This window comes from Megalobrama amblycephala, linkage group LG6 (assembly GCF_018812025.1).
Source record: "Megalobrama amblycephala isolate DHTTF-2021 linkage group LG6, ASM1881202v1, whole genome shotgun sequence".
In the NCBI taxonomy this organism is placed as follows: Eukaryota; Metazoa; Chordata; class Actinopteri; order Cypriniformes; family Xenocyprididae; genus Megalobrama; species Megalobrama amblycephala.
The window spans coordinates 33,432,201-33,457,622 of record NC_063049.1 but is presented as its reverse complement, the minus strand read 5'-3'; the positions used below and the strand labels follow the sequence as shown (position 1 = coordinate 33,457,622).

At 38.4% G+C, this 25,422-nt stretch overlaps 1 protein-coding gene across 2 annotated transcripts; it reads right to left on the bottom strand.

The window, feature by feature from the left end:
- Window positions 1-476: 476 nt before the first annotated feature.
- Window positions 477-22,589, bottom strand: zmym2 (zinc finger, MYM-type 2). 2 transcript variants are annotated; one of them, XM_048194199.1, is made up of 23 exons: window positions 22,434-22,589; window positions 19,298-20,138; window positions 18,197-18,485; window positions 17,864-18,029; window positions 15,682-15,894; window positions 14,189-14,336; window positions 13,769-13,884; window positions 13,491-13,613; window positions 13,202-13,352; window positions 12,810-12,982; window positions 12,337-12,502; window positions 12,227-12,258; window positions 11,973-12,114; window positions 11,755-11,882; window positions 10,154-10,319; window positions 9,192-9,326; window positions 8,875-8,984; window positions 8,500-8,689; window positions 7,997-8,139; window positions 6,136-6,250; window positions 5,092-5,334; window positions 4,759-4,894; window positions 477-1,796 (listed from the first exon to the last, which is right to left on the bottom strand). In XM_048194199.1, exons 2-23 carry the CDS (start codon window positions 20,121-20,123, stop codon window positions 1,610-1,612), a joined length of 4,098 nt encoding a protein of 1,365 aa, XP_048050156.1. In that variant the 5' UTR covers window positions 20,124-20,138; window positions 22,434-22,589; the 3' UTR covers window positions 477-1,609. The 2 variants fall into 2 exon arrangements, with proteins under 2 accessions (XP_048050156.1, XP_048050157.1); XM_048194200.1 differs by having other exon boundaries at window positions 11,973-12,102.
- Window positions 22,590-25,422: the final 2,833 nt, after the last annotated feature.

Sequence of the window (25,422 nt, the reverse complement as noted above, 5' to 3'; positions counted from 1 at the left end):
AATAACTTCTGGTTTAGATTTTATGCATATTCCTCTAGAAAGAGAGTGTAATTTACCTTAGTTTTTTTGGCCACTATACTTGGTGTTATGATTTTATATTATATTACCATTATATTAAAAAACAATAATAATTAACTAGTATTAAACAATAGGCAAGCATGTACAAACTTGAATGATAGATCGATTTGCACAATGTATTAATCTAGTGGATTCTTTCACATCTCCAATCACTTCAGGTAGAACACATGATTTGAGGTATCACTCGTGTCCACTGCAAAAACGGTGCAGGATGAATTAAGTGCCAAAGTTTAATATTTTTCAAAACCCTATAACCCTTGTGATGAGCTTGGCTTAGCAAGCACAAAAACAAACATCTTTACTCCGTTACAGAAGGCTACTTGCTTCTACCTCTTCCAAGCCAACAGAAGAAAAGGGCTGTAAACACAATGACAAAACTGAAAATTCACATTTCACGGTCTTGCTTAACAGTATATTTAATTAGAAAATATGATCTTTAAAAGGGTCTTAAGGTAAACCATTGAGACCAAGAAATTAGCTTGTAATTTATTGGTAGAAAAGGTCAAGGAAAATAATCGTAAAAGCCATGAAAACATAAACCCCACTGACTTTCACCTTATAAATAAATCACTTTTACTCTTGCATAAGCTAAGTGTTTTGAACATAACGTTTAATTATCTTTGTGCACACGCACATCCTTCAAATTACTCTAGACTCAAGGAAGGGTACAGAGCGAATCCTATGACAATGTTTAGACATTGACAATATGTCTCTGCTTATCTGTGTAATCAGTGTAATGCTGCAGATGAAATTCAAAGTTAAATTTCATACACTTGATTGTTCAGAGGAATAGTTTCACACTTAAAGGTTCAATGCCATTAACATATTGGCTGTGCAGGACCAACTCCTATCCAATCCACTCCAAAACAACACAAGAAAGGGGAGGGAAAGATGCACACGTTCACAAACACTCATTCCACTCGCACAAAGAAGAGGTCCAGGGCTGCAGCAGGTTTTAATGCTATTATGGAAGGCCAGAGAATTTGCACACATGGCACAGCGTCCAACACACACACCCTGCCTTGCTATTACAAAATCTTGGACTCTCAGATGTCAAATCAACAGTAATAAATAAATTTAATCTTTAGAAGGCTTTGTTGGGCAGGAAGAAAAAAAAAAAAAAAAAAAAAAAAAAAAAAATCCTCAACTCCATTAGTTTCCTTACAGGACCAAAGTTCCCATGTCTTTTGTCTGCTAACAGACTACACAAATATTTTCAGACCACAGTGGCCTCACAAGTAATGCTACATGAACAAAAGTTTCCAACAAATTGAAAAGAAGGGGGAAAAAATAAAGAAGAAAGCAGCATCCTGTAGGTTTCGTTTTTGGAGAAAACTCCTCAGGGTCTTTGGGAAGACTGATCTGAATCAGCATAATCCCACCAAAATCCATCCTGACATCATCTCTTAGCTGTATTGGGATCAGTGTGTTTAAAGGGAGAGTGACAGGGTGTGAACATGGTAAGCAGCTCGTTGGTGATGCACAGGGTGTGTCACGACAGCATAGTAAGAAGTCTTCAGTGCATCGGCCTCTAGACTCCCTCCTCCTCATGCTGGTTGTCTTTATAGATATCTCTGACCAACAGCACTCGAGTCAGGAGCCTAGCCAGCGCGCTCTTCTCTAGAGGCGTCGAGCTGAACCATAGCGGACTGTCCGAGGAAGCAGAGACCTCTGGCTTCATGTAAAAAAAATCTGTCCTCTGTCTCACAGACTCTGGGCTGAGGAGAGACAAAGAGAGGAGATGGGTAAAATTTAAACGCCAGTCAGATCCCACAGAGTTCATTTAACAGAACTAGAGATACAGCAATATTAAAAATACTAATATTTTCATGTTAAACTGATATATATTTAAATAAAACCCTAATATCAATAGTTTTAAATGCTAAAAGTATATTTAGGAATCACAGTATGAAAAATGGAAATTCATTTTGAGATGAACAGAGTAATCTTTTGCTTAAGATTGGTGTTAAATTTAACTTAAATTATTAATTATCTCCACTGCATAATTAGATCTACACTACCATTCAAAAGTTTAGGGTTGGTGAGATTTTTTAAAATATTTTTGAAGGAAGTCTCTTATTCTCACCAAGGATGCATTTATTTAAAAAAATACAGTAAAAAAAACAAAACAAAAAAAACGACAAAACAAAAAGTAAAATTACAATTTAAAATAAATTTTAAAATATATTAAAATAGAAAATTCATTTCTTCCTGTGTTGTCAAAGCTGAATTTTCAGCATCATTACTCTAGTCTTCAGTGTCACATAATCCTTCAGAAATCATTCCAATGCGCTTATTTGGCACTCAAGAAACATGTATTATTATTATTCTTATTATTATAAATGTTGAAAACAGTTGTGCTCCTTAATATTTTTGTGAAAACATGGTACAATATTTTTAAGGATTCCTGAATGAATACAATGAAGTTCAAAACAACATTTATTTGAAATTAGAGATGCACCAATTGCAATTTTCTTGTCTAATTCAGATTTCTGATTTCTGAAGTGCGACCTACCTATACTGATTTTTGCTGATTCTGATTTTCTTTCAGATACCTATAATTGACAGGATATACAAACAAAAATCTACTTTTCTCTAATGAAAAATTTTATTTTCATAAAAAAAAAAAAAAAAAAAAAAACAAGCAAAACGACAGTAATAAAGTAAGAAAAATATAAACAAATTTGAAACAACAGCACTAATAAATGCAATAGAATAAAGAGATATGAAATAGTTTTTCAGGTGGGTCTAACAGTATATTTAGGTAAGAAATACTACAGAAATTACAGTAATCAAATGTAAAATAACACTGGACAGTTTTCATTCTAAAAATTAAATACATATTAACTTACAATTGCTTACAATTAGTTACAAAAGTTATTCAGTCAAGACCAGAGTTTTCTTTGTCTTTTGTTGTTTTATTACCATGACAGACAGCAGCAGGAATATTAGACTGCTGTCACTTGAAGAATTTATGCACAGACCCAATATACTGTTATACAACATGTGTTATCTTTTTCAACTAATTAAGTTCCAAAACTGACTGTGTTTAACCGAATACTCGCCGAGACGGGCAATTTGACAAAATTTTACGTGTATTTGACAGCAGTAAGCCACTCATTTTGGTACTTGTTACTCACAAGCTGTTTGAGACTGAGAGGCGGCTTATGTGTGCGCCAATTATATAGATCAGTGGTGCGCGTGCTTTTGGTGTGAGCGCAAAACCTGTGGGAATTAGCAAAATTATGCACAATGCAAGCACTATTTAACCTAAACAAATGAGACAAGTGAGTGAGAGGCGGAGGGTGTGTCACTGCGCCTTCAGAGAGAAGACAGCAAGAACACGCATATGACGTTATTGCCTGTGATGCTGAAAAACAAAATGGATCGGCTCGGAATTGGCAAGACATGAGACTGACCAGCCATTTACGGGTACAGGCCGTGGAAAATAGTCCGATTCTGGTCCCTGGCCGGTCAATCAGTGCATCTCTATTTGAATTAGAAAACTTACCGTCACTTTTGATTAATTTAATGCGTTTTTTCTCAATAGAAGTCCTTAAGGGATAGTTCACCCAAAAATGAAAATTTGATGTTTATCTGCTTACCCCCAGCGCATCCAAGATGTAGGTGACTTTGTTTCTTCAGTAGAACACAAATGATCATTTTTAACTCCAACCGCTGCCGTCTGTCAGTCAAATAATTGCAGTAGATGGGAACTTCATCTATAAGAGTAAATAAAGCTTGCTTAGACAAATCCAAATTAAACCCTGCGGCTCGTGACGACACATTAATGTCCTAAGACACGAAACGATCAGTTTGTGTGAGAAACCGAACAGTATTTATATCATTTTTTACCTCTAAAACACCACTATGTCCAACTCCGTTCATGACTCCTTTAGTGATGTCTGATCGCGCTCTGACAACGGAAGTGATGTCTCGCGCATATACTTCAATGAGTGTCAGACATCACTGCCGCTGTCAGAGCGCTATCAGACATCACTAAAGGAGTCATGAACGGAGTTGGACATAGTGGTGTATTAGAGGTAAAAATGATATAAATACTGTTCAGTTTCTCACACAAACCGATCGTTTCGTGTCTTAGGACATCAATGTGTCGTCACGAGCCGCAGGGTTTAATTTGGATTTGTCTAAGCAAGCTTTATTTACTCTTATAGATGAAGTTCCCATCTACTGCCATTATACGACTGACAGACGGCAGCGGTTGGAGTTAAAAATGATCATTTGTGTTCTACTGAAGAAACAAAGTCACCTACATCTTGGATGCGCTGGGGGTAAGCAGATAAACATCAAATTTTCATTTTTGGGTGAACTATCCCTTTAATATCTTTTTTTTTTTTTGTCTGGCTTGTTTTAATTTTTCTAACTGTTTACATTAATACCTCACCAAGACAGGAGTTGGGTCACTGCAAGGTCTCTTTACAGAGAGTATGATGTGTCCTCATATTACAAGTGTCAACACCATTTTTCAGGATGTGAACAGCAAATGTTATAATCACTGGACACTGCTTAGTTCAATACAACTTGAACAAGCTAATCAAGGTCTTGGGTTGCCCTTTCCAACCAAAATAGTGCTAGTGTTTGGTCAGAGGATCTGCACACCTCTTTTAGATGAAGTTCTTCAAATGTATAACAAATAAGCAACTGTTATATGTGACTCACCACTTCGAAAGGTAAAGCTCATAGAGTCGGCACTCGTGTTTCTTAACAGGACAGTGAGCAGATCCTCCTGAACCACTGTCCGCCTCAAAGTTTGAGTCACAGTCATCTTTACGCCTCCTCTTACTTCCTGATTGCTCTACAGAAAAATAGACATGTTTCAGCATCAGGTAAAGTTAAAGGTACAGACAAAATTACATTTCAGCAAACGACTAAAATAAAAATCTGTTGCAGAATAACAGCAATGATGATGATAAAATATATCAAAAAAATAACTTTACAATACATTTTAAATGTATACATTTTGCTATGGTATAATACTTCAGATGAACACACCGTGCTGCTCCTGTGAGATGGAGGGGATACGTATACAGACGGTGGTCTCATGGCTGTGTGGTTTGGAACTGCTAGGGCCGTAGACGTTTCCAAATGAGAGGCGTAAGTGCTGTTCAGTGGTGTGAAGACCAAAGTATTTGGTGTTAAGATAGAGGAGGGATCTCAGTAGGACGGAGGGCGTCTGCTCCCCGAGCTGACCGCTGCTCCACAGATACTGCTCTTCAACACGACCCCACCGAGAACCTTAACACAAAAAAACAAACAAAAAACACTTAACACTGAAACAACACAGATCTTAACAGCTCATGCAAACTGTTATTGTATTTCTAATCAGCAATAAAATTAGACAACAGTCAAAGTCAGGTTAAAGGTAGGGTAGGCAATTGTTTTTATAAACACTTTTTGTTATACTGGTTGAAACTCTATTCACATCCTGATAGTGATCAATAATAGAACTTGTCTAAATATTAAAAGATGTACCCAAACAATGAGCTTATGCTGGGCTCATGCCATGTAGTCACTGCAATTATGAGATGGCAACCCATGACATTCTACCCGGAGATGTTTATGTCCTCAGACTCAGATTTATGCGTTTCTATGTTAACACTATCAACAGTAAAATGAATATGCAGCAGTCAGGTGGTACAAGTAAGAGCTCTGTAAGTTGTTTACGTACATTATTATTGTAATACAGCATTATATGCTTTGAGACATGAAGTAATTTAAAGCAGTCTTGCTTTGCAGAACGAGCGTTCATGTGTTTTGGAGGAGGCGTGGTTTTGGAGAGATCTCTGAAGGGACGGTGGGATATCATGCTTTCAAAGCTTGCTATTGCTAGTCTCTCCAAAATTGCCTACCCTACCTTTAAAGAAAGACTCCATATACTGAACACTTTTTGTGTGTGAAATGTCCTCATAGTTGGATTGAGTCAACAGTACTTTTCAGAATGTGAACAGCAATAGTTATAATCACTGGACATTTCAAAATGGCAATCATATTAGAATGATTTCTTTACATTTTCTATAAATGTATTAATGCATTTACCATCTGGAAGAACACTGGGTTGCCAGTCTTTGAGGAGCTTGTTCAGTTCTTCCCCAAACATGTGGTACTGTGGATCACTAAAGAGGTCATCTGTCCTTCCCTTGTCCTGCAAATACTACAAAACACCCACAAAAATTTGATAAACAAAACAGCACATTGCAAGACACATGCCTTTAATAAAAAGCGACTGGGTCAGTCTCCGATGAGTAGTGTAATGTGTCCTCATAGCAAAAGCATCAACATCATATTTCTGGATGTGAACAGCAAATGTTATAATCACTGGACACAACTTAACCCAGGAGTGCACAAGCCTAGACCTTGTTTCCTGCACAGTTTAGCTTCAAACACAACTTTACTAAATCATGGTCTTTACTTAATCATGGTGTCTTTATTTCTCATTTTCAATTGATGGGAACTTTCGATGTTGAACTAAAGACTTGTAATTTTTTTTTCAGGATTGTCTCATCACAAGATGGCTTTGATGTTTAGGGGTCCAACATGATTTTGTAAAAAAAAAAAAAAAAAGTTTAAACAAATGTACTACTTTATTAATTATTAATGTTTTTACTCCACATGTGTGCAGTTTTTTTTTTTTATAAAAAAGGTATTAATTTTGAACCATTCATTTCTAATGTGGGGTCTGGGGAGACCCCAAACATACTGAGCATGACTGTTTCCACACTAACATACAACCAGATATCATTCAATTTTTTTGTTTGTTTATTTGTAGAGCTAGTAAGTGTCAAAGTCATCAAGTCACATAGCATTTAGATGAAGATAAATGTTTTTTTTAAACATCAGCAAATGCCATTTGAGTTCTAAAATGACCCCAAACGGCGCATAATGGTTAAATACCTACAGATCGGTACCATATTGGTTATTTCCCATTTTAGAAACTTTAGTTTATTAGTACTGGTTAACATTGGAAATTTTAATCTGTTGAGTTACAGACAGAAGTCAATAAGGCAATATCAACACTAGAAAACTATAGTCTATACTTTTTTTTCCTGAAAATCCTGCACACTGCACCTTTAATTGTGCATGCTTATTTCCCTTATTTTTACATTTAGATTACTTTTTTTGTCATTTATCAATTTTTCACACTATCCATTATAAAATTCACTTGCATTTAAAGTGATTGATTTTAGTTTGTTTTATTTTTAAATTTATTCACACAATTTTATTATCAGCCATTTATCAGTTATCAGACATAACATGAAAACAATTGTATGCTTATCAATATAGGACAGAATTTTAATATTGGTGAATCCTTACTTGTAAAGCAAAATGTAAAGCAAGGTGGTGTAAATCAAAATAAATAAAAGTATAACCAAATTCAAGCATAATGATATTTGTATATCTGCAAATAAAATTGCAAAAGGCATAGTCACAATTTTGAATTTAATTAATTTATTTGTTATTAATGAATTGTGCAAACCTACTCTGGGGAAAAGCCTGCATCTCTGAATTTGTATTGATGTATATTGGGTTTCCATAGGCACATCATAACTTTCATTTATATCAAATGCACAGGTTTACTGAAGCACAGAATTTTAAACTCCACTGCCCTTTTAAACAAGATGCAGATGTCTAATGCAGTGATTCTCAAACCTGTCCTGGGACCCCACTAACACTGTTAGTGTTATGTCTTCCTCATCTAGCAACACACCTGATTCAACTCACCAGCTCATTAGTAGAGACGACAAGACTTGAATTGGGTGTGTCCGATGAGAAAGACAGAAAATGTGGAGTGGTGAAGGGTGCCTAGGGCAGGTTTGAGAAGCACTGGTCTTAATGATCCTCTTTTACAGCTTTAATGGGCAACAAGCATGTGCAAGACTCAGGATGTGGACAGTCTCACCTTCTGTATGCTGAGACAGAGGTAAAGGAGGCTGTCTGGAGTATAACGCTCCCCGTTGGGTCGACGCACCTCTTTGACAAAGCAAGATAAAGACTGATTCAGCTCTGCTGGGCTCAGGGACAGGAGACTGCCGTTTAAACTAACTGCCCATGAGAAACAAAAAAATTACCTTGAGTGACATCAGTATAGCATAGATAGACATTTTTAAGATTATCTTGATGACATGGCATAATAAGGCAGGTTTTACAGGACTGGGATACTGCAATCAATTCAGATGGATGGAAAAAAAGTGCCCTCATAACTCAAAGTGATCAACAAAACTGATTCAGAATGTGAACAGCAGTGAAGTTATAATCACTGAGCACAATTAAACCAAACGAAAGTTTCAAACAATCCAAGCTTGAAAATGTCCCTGGGACCATCTGGCATTACAGTCTACAAATCAAGCATTAAACTGAATGAACCAAGTTGAAGTTTGTGGGAAGATCAATCATGACGAATACCTTGTTTCTGGCTCTCCTTTCCTTTGGATTGACTGGACGGTGAGGCTTCAGATGTGGCCCATCTCCTCCATGCGTTTAAGCCATATCTGGAGCTCAAAGGGAAAGAGCTGTCTGCTGCTGAGGACTCTACTGTTGGTGACGAGGATAACGAGGATGAAGACTCTTCCTCTACTGCCCGCCTCTTCTGACCCTGCAGCAAAAGTAGGTCAGAAACATTAGCATACACACAGTGATTGTTAACAATCACCTCTGTGACTACTAGCCTCATATAAAACTTCAGCAATCACGACACATCAGCATGTGAACAGCAAATGGTTTTCTAATCACAGGACAGCACTGGAGATGTGATGTTACTGGAGTGAATGTGTTCATTACCCTCCTCCTGGTTCTGGGCCGAGGTGTCTTCTCTTTCTCCTCAGCCAGGACTGGAGGCAATGAGAAGAGCATGTCCGTATCTAGACGCTCAACCAGGACGGGCTCTGATGCTGGAAAAGACATGTCTTTTTACTATGTATAATTTTGCATTTTGGAAACAGTGATCGCATATTCAGAGAGATTAACAGAGGAAAATACTTTAAGGTAGACATCATCACGATTGGTAGAAATGGTATTGATATTGACCCTCCAAACATAAAAAAAAAAAAAAAAAAAAATCTTTTGCAATAACAATTGTTTATTTAGTGGTACTGTACCTAAGGGCAGGTCCTTCTCCAGGTCCAATTCTGGTTCATACTTGTCTTCCTCCTCCTCTTCTGAACTACCACTGCCATTTTCATGTTTTAAACTTTCCATCTTCACTTCTCTACTGCTCTTTTCACATTTGATGTCTATACAAAAAAAGAAAAGAAAAAAAGACATCAGGGTTTTAGCTGTAGGATTTCAGCTAATAGTTGCGTTGATTCTGCATAATGGGTTTTTGATGGGGATGCAACAATATGAAAAAAAAAACAATATATTGGCTGATAAATCTAAATCCAAATTTTTATATAATTTTTGAGAGCCCAGTTACAAAAACAAAAGTTTCACCATTAAAAACCCATGTACCAAGCACTTCAACATCACATATACAGTACAGCATCCTAGTTTGAATCAGTGTGTTTTAAAAATTAATTTTACACTCCTATGGCTAACTTTCTTTATCAAAACAAACAATCAAAAAAAAAATATTACCTTACAAATAAATAAAATAATGCCCAAATAATGCAAACAACTCATTGGACAACATTACTTGCATATAAAGAATCAAAATGCATATAACATGGATAAATAAAATGGAACAGCCTCTGCACAGACAATAATGAAATAATTTTAATTAAACCACATCGTTAATAAAAATAATGAGAAAAATGTGCTGGTTAATATTATTAATAATGCATCAATGTTTTTGAAAAAGAAACAAAATTAACATTACTGCATCCATAGTTTTTGAATATTTGTTGTAAACTGGTTCAAAAAGACATTAAACATGCAGTGTCAATTTAACAAGAAACAATGGTGCAGTATGAATGGGGAGGAAAGATTGGTTTATAAAAGAAGGGAGTGTGGGATTGCTACTGGAGCAGAAATGAAGAGGGTGTCAAAAAGCTGAGGCAGTGACTCTAGCAGAGTCTTGCTTCTATCTGTCAAAGGTAGATGGCTCCTAACAGGTTCTTACTTGAGCATTTGGGCTTCTCATCTTCTTCATGTGCAATCACTTCAGCCATCGCTATTAGATCAGCTTCCAGAGGGTCAGAGGGAACTTTGGCTTTGAGCTCATTGATGGTCTTCACAATCTGCTCAGCGTTCTGCAGCGTGGTTGGTAGAAACACTGGCACAGGCACCTGAAAGCACCAGAACGAGCCACAGAGCAATGTGGGTCATCTCCATGAAGTAAGGCATGTTGCTGTAATATATTTCAGACCATTCTCACATTTATACACACATATTTTTGTTTTATTAGTTTATTAATTTAAATAAATTAATAAGTAAAATAGTATAAGCACAACATGAAGCATTTTCACAAAAGGACTTAGGGTGATTTCACATTAGCACTTTTGGTGTGCACCCGGGTTCGACTGATGTCAGAGTTCGGTACGCAAGTGCCATTATGAACAAAACAAATTGTTCATAAACAAAAAATATAAAAGTGAGGAGAGCAACGTTATGCATTTTGCCGCCTTCTCCTGTGCCGCCCTTACGAAACAACGGAGTAAACAGCTACTGGTTTGATGATGCAAACGAACTGCAGGTTGGACCCAAATAATATAATATAATATGAACAGTCCAGTGGGGGCAGGGGAGGGGAAGCAATCAAACTCGGGTTCGGTCCAGGCAATTGAACCAAGTGTGAAAGCACCCTTAGACTTTGAATTGTACTGTATTTTCAACTTGTAGAGGAGCCTGACTTGCATATACCTACTAAAACAACATATACCCATATATAGGTCAGGAATAATTGGTGACAGGCTGTTGAATTATTTAAAAAAAAAAAAAAAAAAAAAAAAAAAAAAAAAATGCACTCCCGAAGTGGTAAAGCGGCCATGATGCAGGTGTGCATTATTTTTCCTTATAATTCAGCAGTCCAGAGTCAATTATTCCACTTATACTACGGATATCACACCTCAATTGACATTGTTCAGATGTTTTATTTCAAGACATTTGTGAGGTTTTTGTCCTTAAAATACTTGTGTATAGGACTCATTCGTCATTTCTAACGCATCTCATTGATATGCAGACTAATGCAATTATGAGACAGATTAATTGATTAAGGCTGCAGCGCCTCTACTATTAACAAAGCTAATAATTGAACTGCTTCAAGAACAGCGACATTACCACCTTTCTACTGAGAAATGTGTGTGCACCTACTGTACGTGTATGCATTTGCATGGGAAAGAGAGCAGGAGAAAGAGAGCGTGCTTTCCACAGATAATAAAATGTAATTTCATAGAAATAGTTTGTCATTTTTATCCTATTGTTTGTTAGATTTATTTGCCTGATCAATGTCTTTGTGGGTTTTGGTTCTTTTGCTTTTGGAGGTAGTAAGGACCTTTGAAATAACTGAAATAATTTGGCGAAGTGATACAGAACTGTAATGCAGACAAGAACTGCCTGGAACTACTTTAGCTGTGCGTTTACTGGAAAATAACTGCACACCTTAAAACGTTCATTAACCAATCAGAATAAAGCATTTAACAGCCCATGGTGTACACATTTATATATGCATATTGCAATAATAATAATAAAAGTGATGCTTTCATTCTGTGAGGAAACTCTTACCGGTACAGGTATTGCAATAGGAGTGGGTGTGGCCTGAGCATAGAGGTTCATGGGTACTGGGATGTAAACGGGAACAGGGATCGGAACAGGAACATACTCCTTTCCTGAGCCCTCCAGGTCTGCCTCATCTGAGGGGAAGCAGAGGAAGAAGCACATAACCCTCAATCTTTTCCAGAAAGTTTATGCATTTGTTTTGTCACAGAACAGAAGGTGCTCACCTGTCTGCAACGGTTTGCTCTGCATGTGGGGTTTGCAGTAGGTGGCCTTGGTCATGGTGAGGGGCTTACAGAGCACAGCTTTATTCTTCACATCCTTCAGGACCCCTCCCCCAGCATACGATACAGGCCCCTGAGTAAACGACTGCAAGTCACAATAAGAACGGACTACAGTGAATTGAAACAACTACTCTCTGTGCCAATCTGTAGCTTCTTGTGTTTAAGAAAGATTCGGTCAAAACTGACAGCATCCTCACCATCTTCGATGCTTGGGTTGGTCCTCCAAACCCTGTAAATGGACCAAAGGATTTAATTTTAAACATGATTTAAATATGCATATTTACAGATGCAGGGTTTTAAATTGCACCTAAAGCTGTGTTTTCCGGGCCTTTCTGAGTGGCCATGTCAGGCTCATTCTGCTGGCAGTAGAAGCGCAGGAGACACTGCTGGTCACAGAAATGCTTCATCTCTGCACGCCACTGCACAGACTCTGTCAGATTCCCCTGTACCTTACAGCAGTCGCAGCGCGCCGCCTAGTGGACACAGCCCAGAAATACAGGGATTTCAAATTACTGCAGCACAGAATTGGGTTAAAGACCTGTAATTTACAACAGAAATTATTTGAAGTATGAAGGATCTCTGATATCAACAGTTCCCCTACATATGTAATCCCTCATAATAGTCCTACATTTACTCTGTGTACTTTAATCTGGAGGAGGCCATTTTTGTGTGTCATCATTATATGTCAGTTCCATACAATCCCCTGTGTTCAGTGAACAAGCAGCATTATCAGGGCTTGATCACATGATCTTAAAGTTAGGAATGATTAAATCAGTGTACCTTGTAGTACCAGTCATGAAACTTTTTAGCACACGTCTCGCTGCAGAAGTCCCTGCTGACTCCATCTATCTGTTTGGTGACAGATTTCTTACACATCTGAGTGCAGTGGTTGCAAGTGACACACTTCAGGCCCAGACGCCTGGCAAAATCCTGCTTGAACAGTAACTTACAGCCTGCAGAAGGAATAAATAGACAGCCTGATATATCACACCTGTTATTATGAATAAATGTAGCAAACAGCTTAAAATAATACATCAAATTCATTAGAACATTGTCCTCATACCCTAAAGATAAAATCACAGCATGTCATGATGTGAACAGCAGTAGATTTAATCACAGGACAATATGCTGTTAAACGTGCCCCGAAATTTGACTGTAAACAGAATAATGACCTTCACTACAGAAGGGCCTCTTCACCCCCGAGAACTTCACAGTCTCATGCAGAGTCTTCTCTTCTTGACAGTATTCGCAGAACGTCACTATGCAGTGAAGCTTCTTGTAGTCATCACAACAGGTCTTACTGCAGAACTGATGCACTTTATCCTGCAGAGTATAAATAATAATAAAATAAATAATAAAAATGTGAGTAAATAAATGGCAGAATATTAATTTTGAGAAGAAGAATTCCTTTAAAATATTTGAATCTTAATAAAATAATAGGCCATTTGAAAATGTTCTCACCTCCCACTCCAGAATCTCTGGCTTCAGGTTGAAGGAACCTCGACAGTAATTGCATTTCAGCTGAATGTTGTCTGACGCTGAAGTAGGAAGTTGCCCATTGGCTGATGTTTGGATGGTGGCATTCTGCAGGGGGCATTTGGATAACAAAGCCACCAGTAGAACATTACTATTGTGTACTTAGACATGGACATTCTTATCATTTTAGGATGCATGTACTAGCTTGAGTTCTTCTACTCAGAAATACCAGATATAACAAGCTTTAATGGCATCTGAAGTACCTGGAACTTAGTGACACATTGTGAACTGCAGAAGCTCAAAACCTTCCCTTCAGGCAGTGTGGCCTGATATTGAGGTAATGCATTTCTCTTACAGAAGTGGCATGAGGGCTCAGAATCTACAAATACAAACAAGATCAAACATGAGCTGACATTTATAACAGATACTTAGTTCTTATAACTCCAAATCTCTGACTCAGAGTTTGAAGAAATCAAATTGCCTATCAAGTATAAATGTGGTAAAAACTCTATGGGCATTATATGTACTGCAGAACAAAAAATGTGGAGAAGATTTTGTATATTCAACAACACATTATGAAAACAACATCGAACTTGGGCATTAGGGGAACACAAATGTAGGCTGTTTGGCACCCACGGAGTAAGAGTCACAATATCAGCTCTAGGTTGTGATTATCTACTCACTCTGTGCAGCAGCTGTGAATTTGCTCTTGGTCATACAGGCTGTGGTGCAGTAAGACTCCATGGCTCCATTTGACCCGATACACTGAGTGGCATCAAATGATCTGCACATCACTTTACAGCCACTACACTGCACTATCTTCCCATGAGTCTGTGAAAAAAAAAAAGAAAGAAATGAGAGTAATCACTAAAAACATTAGAACTAGGGCTGCACAATTAATCAAAACAAAGCCTAAACTGAAATGGCTTGGTGTGATTATCAAATTACAAAGGCTCAGATTTGCTCAGATATGCGCTGCACGTTTCAGAGTGAAGCACAGCACTGTGTTCTTTTACACGTATGCAGCATGATCAGGTGTTTTCAGTGTCCTAAGGCCCATTCACACAAAGAGCAATAACTATAAAGACAACGATAAAGATATAATTCTAAAAATTGTTCTAAATATAATAGAATAGCAGAGTCCACACCACAGTTATAACGATAACGATATAGGCTAGAGAAAAGATATCATTGGAATAACTTTCAGAATGATTTTTTTTTTCCAGCTGTTGACTGATAAAACACAGACAGCCAATGAGAATCCATTTGAATTTAAGGGCTTGTGCATTTAAAATGACAGACATTGCGGAGAAGTTAAGGTCCAGAAAAATCCACCACTGTTTGACAATTTAAAACCCCTTTACAAGGGTACTTTAAAGAAAATGGATATATGGAAAACAATCGGTCATACCCGTGGAATAAATGGTGAGAAGCATTAACGATAAAATTATTATTCTAGACAAGCAAACAGTGTGACATAAAAATTACCTCAGGTATCCAGTGCTAGTTTTGACAACATTGCCTTGTTTCCTTTGATGTTGCAGTGAAAAAGACTAGGCGTTGTTTTTATTTCACTATATTGACTTTGTCAGCTAAATCCACTGTTAGATTAGATCTATTAAAAAAAAAGCTATTTGCTCAAAACATAGCATGCTGAGGACATCTGCTGGTTAAAGCTGTGTAAATGCAACAAGAATAGCAAAAATTAGTTGTACACTTTGAAACCACAGCGCATGAGCTTAGAATAAACAGACCGTTATCGTTCGTTGATGTGGATGCAATGAAAATGAGATGAGGATGAGAAAATAATGACATAAGGACAGCCACAAATGTTAGTATTGTAATTTTACAGTGGCACTATAAATTACTTATATTGTTATTTTTTCTTAAATATTTTATTTTACAGTGAAATATTATAATAGTAAATTTCTTATTTTGTTTTATATTTTTATTTAGTAATAATAATTATTACAAACAACCATTGCAAAAGTTTTTTTTTGTTTAAATCGCAAGTTAATCCAAAACAAATGTGCAATAAAATTTTCACAGAACTGAGTGATGTGAACGTTAAAGTTTGACTTTGTAGAGTTTCTTGATTTGAATGTCAATCAAAGACTGAGCTGAAAGAAATGAGTGAATTTTTCAGGACTTTAACACATTAAACTAAAACACTGACCTGTTTATAGTCCCTGATGCAATTTTGACAGCAAAAACGTTTCTGCTGACCGTCGATGAGTAAAAAGTGGTTCGCTGTGGCACGACTTGGCAGGTAGTTCCCGCACTGTTCGCAGCAGTTCATAATGAGCCCGTTAGCCATACGGTAACGATTAAAGCATGCGTCACTGCAGATCTTGTGGGTCACATTCTTGAAGCTCACCTCATGTCGAATCTGGAGAACATACATCAAAATGATGAATTGAATTGAATGCTCATTCAACAGTTAGATTAACATTATAAATCAACAAATAGACTACTAAATTGGTGTAATGGTCTTTTCTTCTGTTCCCAAGGTGATCGCTATGGATACACCACAAATACAGTCAAGGATAGCAGTAACCATGGCTACAAGGCTGGAGGCTTGATAGTGCTCGAAAATGATATTCTACAATGCACAACAATAAAAGGTGGGTGAAAATTACAGTACTTGGGTTTTCCATCCAGTTGCAATGAACCTTTATTACAGATATAATGAATATGTGAGCTGATTATGACCATCCTTCCTAATTGGCAGCACTTTTAAAGGCAGGATTCCAGCGCTCTACGACGAGTGAAAATTATTTGGCCGCACAAGTCCTAATACAGTCAAAATGCACAAATTTATGTACATAATACCATCAGAATAAAAACTCCCTAAGCACATTGCATCACTTTCAGAGTGCACACAGCCTTGCTGAATGTAATGGGAATAATCTAGCTCTAACTTGTCACACTATTCATCATTAATTACTATTCATAATCTAATCTATGGTAGGATTCAACAGCATTCACAATCATCAGTACAGCTTTTATCATTTAGGCCTACTGAGCGAACATCACGTAACAAAAACTAATTAATGAACTAAGCATTTTTAAGTAGGATTGGTACATTACAGAATATAGACATACTAATTTATGACAAACTCTTTACGATTTTTATTCATTGTTTTAAAGTTGGTAAAGTTGAAACAGAAGTAGCATAAGATCTTTTCATCTACTTTTTGACATATCTGAGAGTAAAAAACGATGGGCATGATTCTGTGTTTATTGGATTTAGGGATGTGAGCTTGCAAGAGCGGGGTTTAAGCAGACTAAAGGATTGTAGAAGTCATGTGTCACTGGAAGGCCCAGTTATGACATTTTAATTAAACATCACAAGGTCAAAACATTTATAAAAATTGAAACATGAATTGTTCACAACAAAATCTTTAACATGAGTTTATAAAATCGTTAGAATGAATATTCATTTCATGTGACTTTAATTACCTATTTCAAAAGACTTAACAGATACAATCAAACAGTTTTGATACTAGAATTTGATTCATACATTTCGCTTGAAAAATTTTAGGGTCAGTATGATTTCATATATTTGAAAAAAAAGTCTCATGCGCCAAGGCTGAATTTATTTGATCAAAAATACAGTAAAACTGTGATATTGTGAAATATTATTACAATTTAAAATAACTTTATTTTTACTTTAATATTTTTAAGTCATTTATTCCTGTGATTCCTGTGCAAAGTTACATTTTCAGCATCATTACACCAGTCCTCAAAGTCACATGGTCCTAGAAATAATTGATATGCTAATATGCTGCTAAAGAAACATTATTATCATCAATGTTGAAAACAGTTGTGCTGCTTGATATGTGATATGTTTTTCAGGATTCTTGAATGATAAATAGAAAGTTTAAAAGAAAAATCTTTTGTAGCTTTATAAATGTATTTACTGTAAACTTTTATTGGACTACTGATCTGTTAAGGATATGTAATATGTAAATGCTTCATTAATTTACATTAGTCGAATAAATAAATAAATAAATAAATATAATGTCAGTGCAATTGAAATGGTTCATCATTGAAAAGGTCTAATGCCCTTTATTATGCATCAAGTATAACAACGGATCTTCGCCTGTGCCTCAAAATGTTTGTCTGCGCATCGTAAACAGAAACGCAAGCACAGAGCCCTGACTCCAGAATTCACATTCTGAGTAACACCATATCCTAATCAGGTGGAACAACATTCTTGATAGAAGCAATTTGTCTGTACACATTGAACGTGAAACAAACGTTCACAGCAAAAAATATATGCAGACATAGTCATGGCTGCAGCTGTGAGAGGTTCAGTACAAATCAAATGTATAGCAGCATGTAAATTGTCTGACCTCAGTGAGCTTTCCACAGACGGTGCACTTGGTTTTGAGCTGGTTCTTCTGAGGATTCTGTTTGTTTTCATAAGCTGCCAGGCAGCCGGTGCTACAGAACTCCTGAAATGATTCACTGGAGTCCACCTGGGCCACTATGGTGCCTCCTTTCATGTTGGTAATGTCTCTGATTTGGAGAAGAAGCACAAAAGAGAGAATGACACTCTAAATGAAGAAAAAAAAAACCTATCAAACTGTGCATTTACAAGCAATAGTGCTTCAGTGTCATTTTAACCTGTGGTTAACACCTTCAGACATAAGATTACTCTCTGAATCTCATTTTAAATGACATACTTCTTGCACATGGTGCAGCTCTTCTTGGGAGCGGGCTTATGGGAGAAGGCAGACAGGCAGGTTGTTGAGCAGAACAGGTGGGACGATCCTTTGCGCTGGTACGCAGTCTGGCCTTTCTTCAAAGGCTTCTTACAGTTGGCGCATGTGACTTTCATGGTGCGCTGTGGCTGCTGGGATCCTGAGGAGGACTGGCAGGGAGGTTTGGGCAGAGGAGCTGCAGGAGACGGTGAGTCCACTCCAGGCTGCTTCTGGTTACGGGGAAAAGAGGCCGATTGGGAGATCCATGAATCTGAAGAAGGACCAAAAAAGAAAAAAGATTCAACCTCATACGTCATGACAGTCCCTATTAAGATCTCTGCAAACCATTTGGTTTTTGAATCCTGGTAACAAAATTTTACCTTAAACTACTATAAAATATGCACATGAATGGTCAAGTGATCATCATCAAGTCTTTTAAGATAAAGAGAGTATCTCTTAAAGTCTGCTTTCACGCTATTTATTTTCTAAATTCATGTTACAGATCTTATTATAAACACTTAATCTGTGCATGCATTCATTTTTTAAAAATGTTCGAACCTCGTAATATTTAATCAAATCATAACTTGACCTTCCGGTGAAAACAACAGACTTCTTTCTGGTGACATATGCCAGACATCTACAATCATTTAGTCCTCTTTATCTCCACCCCTGAAAGCTCAGGTTCATCTGCATAAAATTCTGAGAGCAACGCTCACATCTCAAAATCCAATCAACACTCAATGCATAGAACCAAGTCCCCACTCTACAATTGTTTTTTTTTTTATTATTATTATTTTTTTTTTTATAAAATGTATGTCACAATACAGAAGAAAAGATCTGTCGCTACTTCCGTTTCATTGCAGCTTTAAAATACATATCTGTCAGTGAGCAGTCTTTCCTAGTGGTGTAAACATCTTTGCACAACATGCATTACGGATAATGATGCACTGCTTTTGGAAATTGAAACCTCTAATACAGATATAGTATTGTTTTATTAGTACTAGAGAAACAAGTCAATGCAAGCCTTATGTACATCATGTTCGTTGTAAAGGATGACACAGCAGCTACGTGTGGATGACTTACCAGATCTCTGGTGTGTCCCCGTTTCTCCATTCTGCACAGGCTGGCTTGCAGCGCTAATGCGTCCAGGGTTGAACGTGGGTGAAGGTCTGCCGGCTGTACCCTGGTTCTGCTGGGCCTCTGGGTTCAGGCTGAATGCACTGCTGATTTGCAGTCCATTCTCAGACCCCTCCAAATCCTCCAACCGGCCTGCCGCTGGACCGCCCTCGCCTTTCAGCGATGTCACATTCGTGATCATGAGGTTTATATCCTCTTGTGCGCACACCGCCAGTGGAGTTGCTGTTGACGTTGCCAAGGCAACCGCAGAAGAGTCCATTCCCAGCGTGGTAACACTAGCGATTTTGATTTCAGAGTCAGGCTCGGTGCTGCTCAGGGCATCCTTAGACTCAGGGGGCAGCAGGCAGGAAGAGGCGGCACCCTTGAGCTCTGAATCCTCCTCATCGTCGATAACGATTGGCTCGCTCTGGCTTTTGGCAGTCGTGGATGCGGTTGTGCTGGTGGTAGCTGCAGAGGAGGGAGGACTGGGCGTTTTGGAGGAAGCTGTTGCCGTGGTAGCCGACTCTGCACAGTCATTGGCTGCAGCAAGGGTATCTACAGGTGTGGGGCTGGGGGGCTGTACTCTCCCCTGAGACTGAACAGGAGGCTCTTCTACCAATACTACATCGTCATCATTGTCTTCTGAGGCCTTGGGCAGGTCTGGTGCTGTCTGTGACTCTTCTGCAGATGGAGTCTGCTCTGTCGTGGGTGTTTCCATATGACCCTCCTCCTCCTCCCCTGTGACCGTACCTGCCTCCTCAACATCTGCCCTGGCTTCCAAATCTCCATCCATCGCTTAGGCAACCACCTGTAGACACAAACACAATGAGCTGAAAAATTACCTGAGGAAGCAAAAAAGCCATGTGAATTATGAGTAGAAATAGCTTGTTGATCAATAATCCTTGTATTGTCTGACATAACTGAAAAAATTAGCTCAGATTACTGTTAATAATGACAGATGTCAATGCGATTAAGAATTTACCAAGGGATTACAAAAGATCAAATTTCAACAAGGGGTTCTTTGGAGGAAGAAAAAAAAAAAAAAAAAAAAAAAAAAAAATCACTGGTGAACTTCAAATTATGAAATGCATGAAAGTGAAAATGATTAAGAGTCACCAAGTATCCATGACATCATTATCAAGAAAACAGTAATCATTAAGCAACCCAAATTATTCACTCAAGCAAAAGGCTAATAAATTAATAGAAACTCTTATCAACATGTGACCCATTTAGACTTTTATTACAGGGCTCAACAAACACCATTTGCCTGACTGTGCTTTCTATCAAAATTAAATTGATGCATGTGTTATTTAAAGTACATTTAATAACTTAAAAACATCAAATCTTTTGGTCTCTCTGTAGATTATAAAATTGCATATTAGTCTTAAACCCATGTGCAATAGTACACACAAAAATCAGTGTGATACAACTTTACAATGGATGGATTGTCATAGCAGACACAGACTTCCAAAAGCAAAGACTTTGGTTGAACTTTAATACATCTGGACTGCAATGCAGAGCTTGGAGTCTGTCTCGGTCCCTTCCCAGGCTTTCACACTGAATGCCCCATTTCAGATCTTAATGTTGATGCAATACCGGCACAGACGAAGGCGACGCCAAACAGCAAATACAAAAACAAAGCTCAAATAGACGTGACAAGTCAACATTTTAAATCTGTGGGCTTTGCTTGCAGGCTGATGTCATGATCAGGATGCTGGAAAGAGGAAAGTATATGCAGTGCTACTGATCCACCTCTCAGACGTGATATAACCACATGCATATGCGCCATGCGCGCGCCAAGTCTGCATTCTAAGCAACAACGCAAATGTTTTCCAAAGGTCCCCACTGAAATGCATCACACTTTCATGGCCCCATAAATCTGCACTCCTCGAGCACCAGTTGTGTCAATTAGCAACATAATGAAGTCATTTTGGGGCGATTCCTACCATTCACCCCTGGGCCGTGCCCTTGACTCTGGACCCTTCGTATCCACACACACACACACACACACACCCGACCGTGATCCGCGCGCTGTCAAGGCAACCGGATGACGACGTCAACACGCGGTGCTTCATAGGCTTTCATTATTTTCTGGAAACTCAAGGGCCAACGGGTCTTCAAACTTGCTTCGCGAGACCCCCAGGCGGGAGGAGCCTCCCAATCTACCCCAACTGCCCCTCTTCACGTAAAATCCCCGGCCCATGTGTCGATTGTGCTCCCACCCCTGGCCTCTCTGGCACATGCAGCCATTGGATTAGCGGCGAACTGGAGGGAGGAGAGCCTCCGAGACTGCGCCATTGTTATTGTAGCGAAAAAAATAGTCAGAAGTAGTTATCTGAGAATAATCTCCGCGACAAAATTGGAGGGAAACTGAATTAGAACATCATATATCCATATATATGCAAAATGACGCTCTAAAAGATGTAATATTTGTTTAACAACCCACATATAACATTGCGACCAATTTCGACTCTTGCTATGAGACACTGAACACACTTCTAACACGTTAATTTAGGAAAATACGTCTACTTTTGGCTATACTTATGATCCCCTTTAGGATTTCTACGAGAATAAAGTTTTATTGCCGGTATTACACTTGAGTGAAGGTTTAATTGAAGTTACCCCAGAGCGTTTACCACTTGCAATCAAAAAGCAATACCTGTGGTGCCCTGTGGGGGCGCTGCACTGTTAAGAAACATCAACTATAACGCCTATAGGTGACCAGCCACAAATATTTCACTAAATATTCAAAGCTTGTCCATTTAACTAGGGTCTAAAATCACATGTACTAATTAGCAACAAAAAACAAGAGCTATTTACAAATTGGTAAATCATCTTGCCCCCTTCAGTCAGCGGGTAGCACTGCTTCATGTCCGCCATTAGAGAGCGAGCGAAACAATGCGCGAGAGCATAGGCAATAGCACCCTGCCACGGCGGAGGGGGGAAATCTCAGGCGGGGTAAAATTGCACGTTAAATTACCCTCGCGTACAAACGCAGGTGACCCCGATAGTTTCCTCAGCTCGAGCTCCACGGCGGACATAGTTGTAAAAACTTTGGCCAATTACGCACAGTTCAGCATCAAAACGCCAGAGAAATTCTTACCGGAGTAGAGCTGGAGATGATAGAGCGCCACTTTTGTGCCTTGACATAAATCCTGGCGCGCATGCGTGAAAACGTACATACGTTCCAGGCGCGTGGGAGGAGAATACTGCCAGCGAGCTCTTCGCGCTACTCACAACGGATCGTGCGCGCGCTGGTTATGGGAAGTCCGATTTGTGTGTGGGAATCGGTTCTTTTGAACAGTTCCTTTCAGAGACCCGGTTTAAACGCGATTCCGTGATTCTTTTTACGCCATGACGTAATAACGCCACCACGTGATCCTTGACATCTCAGTGTGGCACATTATATGTTTTTAAAAATTCCATAATGTTATTGCTATTCTCTCGAAATGCTATAATCATCTCACTCACCTTTTTCTGGCTCAGTATGAATCAGACATTTTCAGAAGAGACGGTTCTCGGTTCAATGAGTCAGTGAGTTGTTGACTCAAACATCTCTGACCGAATCATGAACGAACCATTGTGTGAAATGGTTCAACTGATTCATTGAAAAGAATCGACTCGAAAGAACTATTCGTTTACGAAGCAGACATGGCTGGCGCGCGCAGGCGTAGCAGGAACAGCGAACACGATGATGATGACACACCTCATTAGATATATTTCATCACGTTGACAATTCACTGAAGCCATGATTTGTAAATTAGAGCTTAAGTTGTTTTGGTCGATTTCATCCTAATGGGATACAAATTAACACTTTAACGAATATGCTATTGTATTAGTAGAAAAGCAATAGTTAAAAGGAAAATGCTTAAGTGTTCCTGAATGTTACTTAATTTCATCAGTTTAGAGGAGAATTTATCATAGATTAAGCTTTAGATACTTGCACAGTTCTCTCAAGCAGAACAATAACAAGTCAATAGCTGTAATTATACACACTGGAGCGTTTACGCAACATTACACTTGGGTGTAAATATGGCGACGGAACTGCATTACGTAAGAGTCAAAGTTACATTTTAGGAATCCTTTCTGTAATAAATCCTTTCACGAAACATATATAACAAACTTTTCTGACTTCAATTACTTAAACAAGTGTCCTTAAAGACTCCTTTAAAGACTTCCTTGCCCAACACAAATGGACACTGATGGGATCCAAAGAGGAAGCGAATGGAGTGACCCAGTTCGTCGTTGTGAAACAATTTGACTGTGGCTACAAACTCAGTACCATTGGTGATAATGTGCTGACATTTATTTTGACAAAACAGACAGGCCTATTTTTTTTTACAGTTGTAATATGTCTGTAAGTGGTGACAGGCAGCAGTTTATTACCATAAACATTTGTATGACAGATACACACACGAATAATGTTATACGTTTAATCAGAATAACCGTCTTAGCATTATAAGATATGTTTGTTATTTCACATAACCGTTATACTTGGACCTTTTTAGCTGTTGGCTGTTAATCCAATGGTTACTAGTTTGATATCACCGGGGACTGTATTATGAGTGGTCAAGGTCGATATATCGGCCGATATTTGGCATTTTTTAAATTTCTGGGTGAAGTTTTTCAGTTTCTGTGTCGGAAGCGGGACTTTTATTTTGACAGCGCCATTACCCATGAGCAATTTTAGTTTTAACCATAGGTTTTAACATTTAATATGAACCATATTAACAATTTAATTTCAATGAATATATATAGATAATATGTAATGTAATGTAAATAAGCTTTAAAATAACTAGCCTACACGTGAGCTTACATGTTCCAGTCTATTCAAAAATACAAATACACACAAGACCGGCTCTAGTGAGGGAAAGAACTACAGTCCCATAATCGAATTAAAAACGATGCAGAAATATAAAAAAACACTCATTTACAAATGTTGATTTTATATATAAATAATATATTTTATGTTTATTGAAACAGCTCAAAAAAAGATCAAGGCACACTTTTAAATCAGAGAATAGCATCAAGTCAAATTACTGGGATATTAATCTGGGGTGAGTTTCCCGAAAGCATCGTTGGTGAACCATGGTCGTAAGTCCCATTGAACTCTATTGGTAACGACGGAACTTGCGACCATAGTTCGCTTTGGGAAACGCACCCTGGTCAGTTAAGTAGCAGAGGGGTTTCAGCTGCTTTGGTGTTAATGAAATTAACAACAGGCGCACTAGATGGGCAACAATGAGATGACCAGGAATGGTTTTACAGGTGAAGGCCACTGATATTTGTGTCTCTACTCATCTTTTCTGACTGTTTTTCACTAGTTTTGCATTTGGCTAGGGTCCGTGTCACTACTGGTAGCATGAGACGATACCTGGACCCAACAGATGTTGTACAGGCAGTTCAACTCCTCCAGGATGGCACATCAATACGTGCCATTAGGTATCGGGATGAAATCCTTGGACCCATTATCAGACCCTACGCTGGTGCAGTGGGTCCTGGGTTCCTCCTGGTGCATGACAATGCCCGGCCTCATGTGGCGAGAGTATGCAGGCAGTTTCTGGAGGATGAAGGAATTGATACCATTGAATGGCCCCCACACTCGCCTGACCTAAATCCAATAGAACACCTCTGGGACACTATGTTTCAGTCATAGACTGTAAAAAAAATAGGTTTCAGTCCATCCGACGCTGCCAGGTTGCACCTCAGACTGTCCAGGAGCTCAGTGATGCCCTGGTCCAGATCTGGGAGGAAATACCCCAGGACACCATCCATCGTCTCATTAGGAGCACATACAAGCACATGGGGGCCATACAAACTACTGAGTACCATTTTGAGTTGCTGCAATGAAATTTCAGCAAAACAGACTAGCCTGCTGCATCATTTTTTTCACTTTGACTTTCGGGGTGTCTTTGAATTCAGTCCTCTGTTGGTAATTTTCATTTCCATCAATTGACATGGCATCCTTTCGTTCCTAACACATTACCCAGTCCATATCAGTATAGATATCCAGCATGATATTTTCCCCATTGAGATCTGATGTCACACACAGACACACACAGCTAATGTGATCTTTTGGCACATGTTGTTTT

What these genes read in the sequence shown, in the direction of transcription:
- zmym2 (XM_048194199.1), bottom strand. Translation starts at nt 20,123, where the DNA reads ATGGATGGAGATTTGGAAGCCAGGGCAGATGTTGAGGAGGCAGGTACG. An exon ending in CCCGGAAAACACAGCTTTAG is followed by an intron (nt 12,259 to 12,336) that starts GTGCAATTTAAA and finishes GTCCATTTACAG; the next exon opens with GGTTTGGAGGACCAACCCAA. An exon ending in GAGCAAACCGTTGCAGACAG is followed by an intron (nt 11,883 to 11,972) that starts GTGAGCACCTTC and finishes GCTTCCCCTCAG; the next exon opens with ATGAGGCAGACCTGGAGGGC.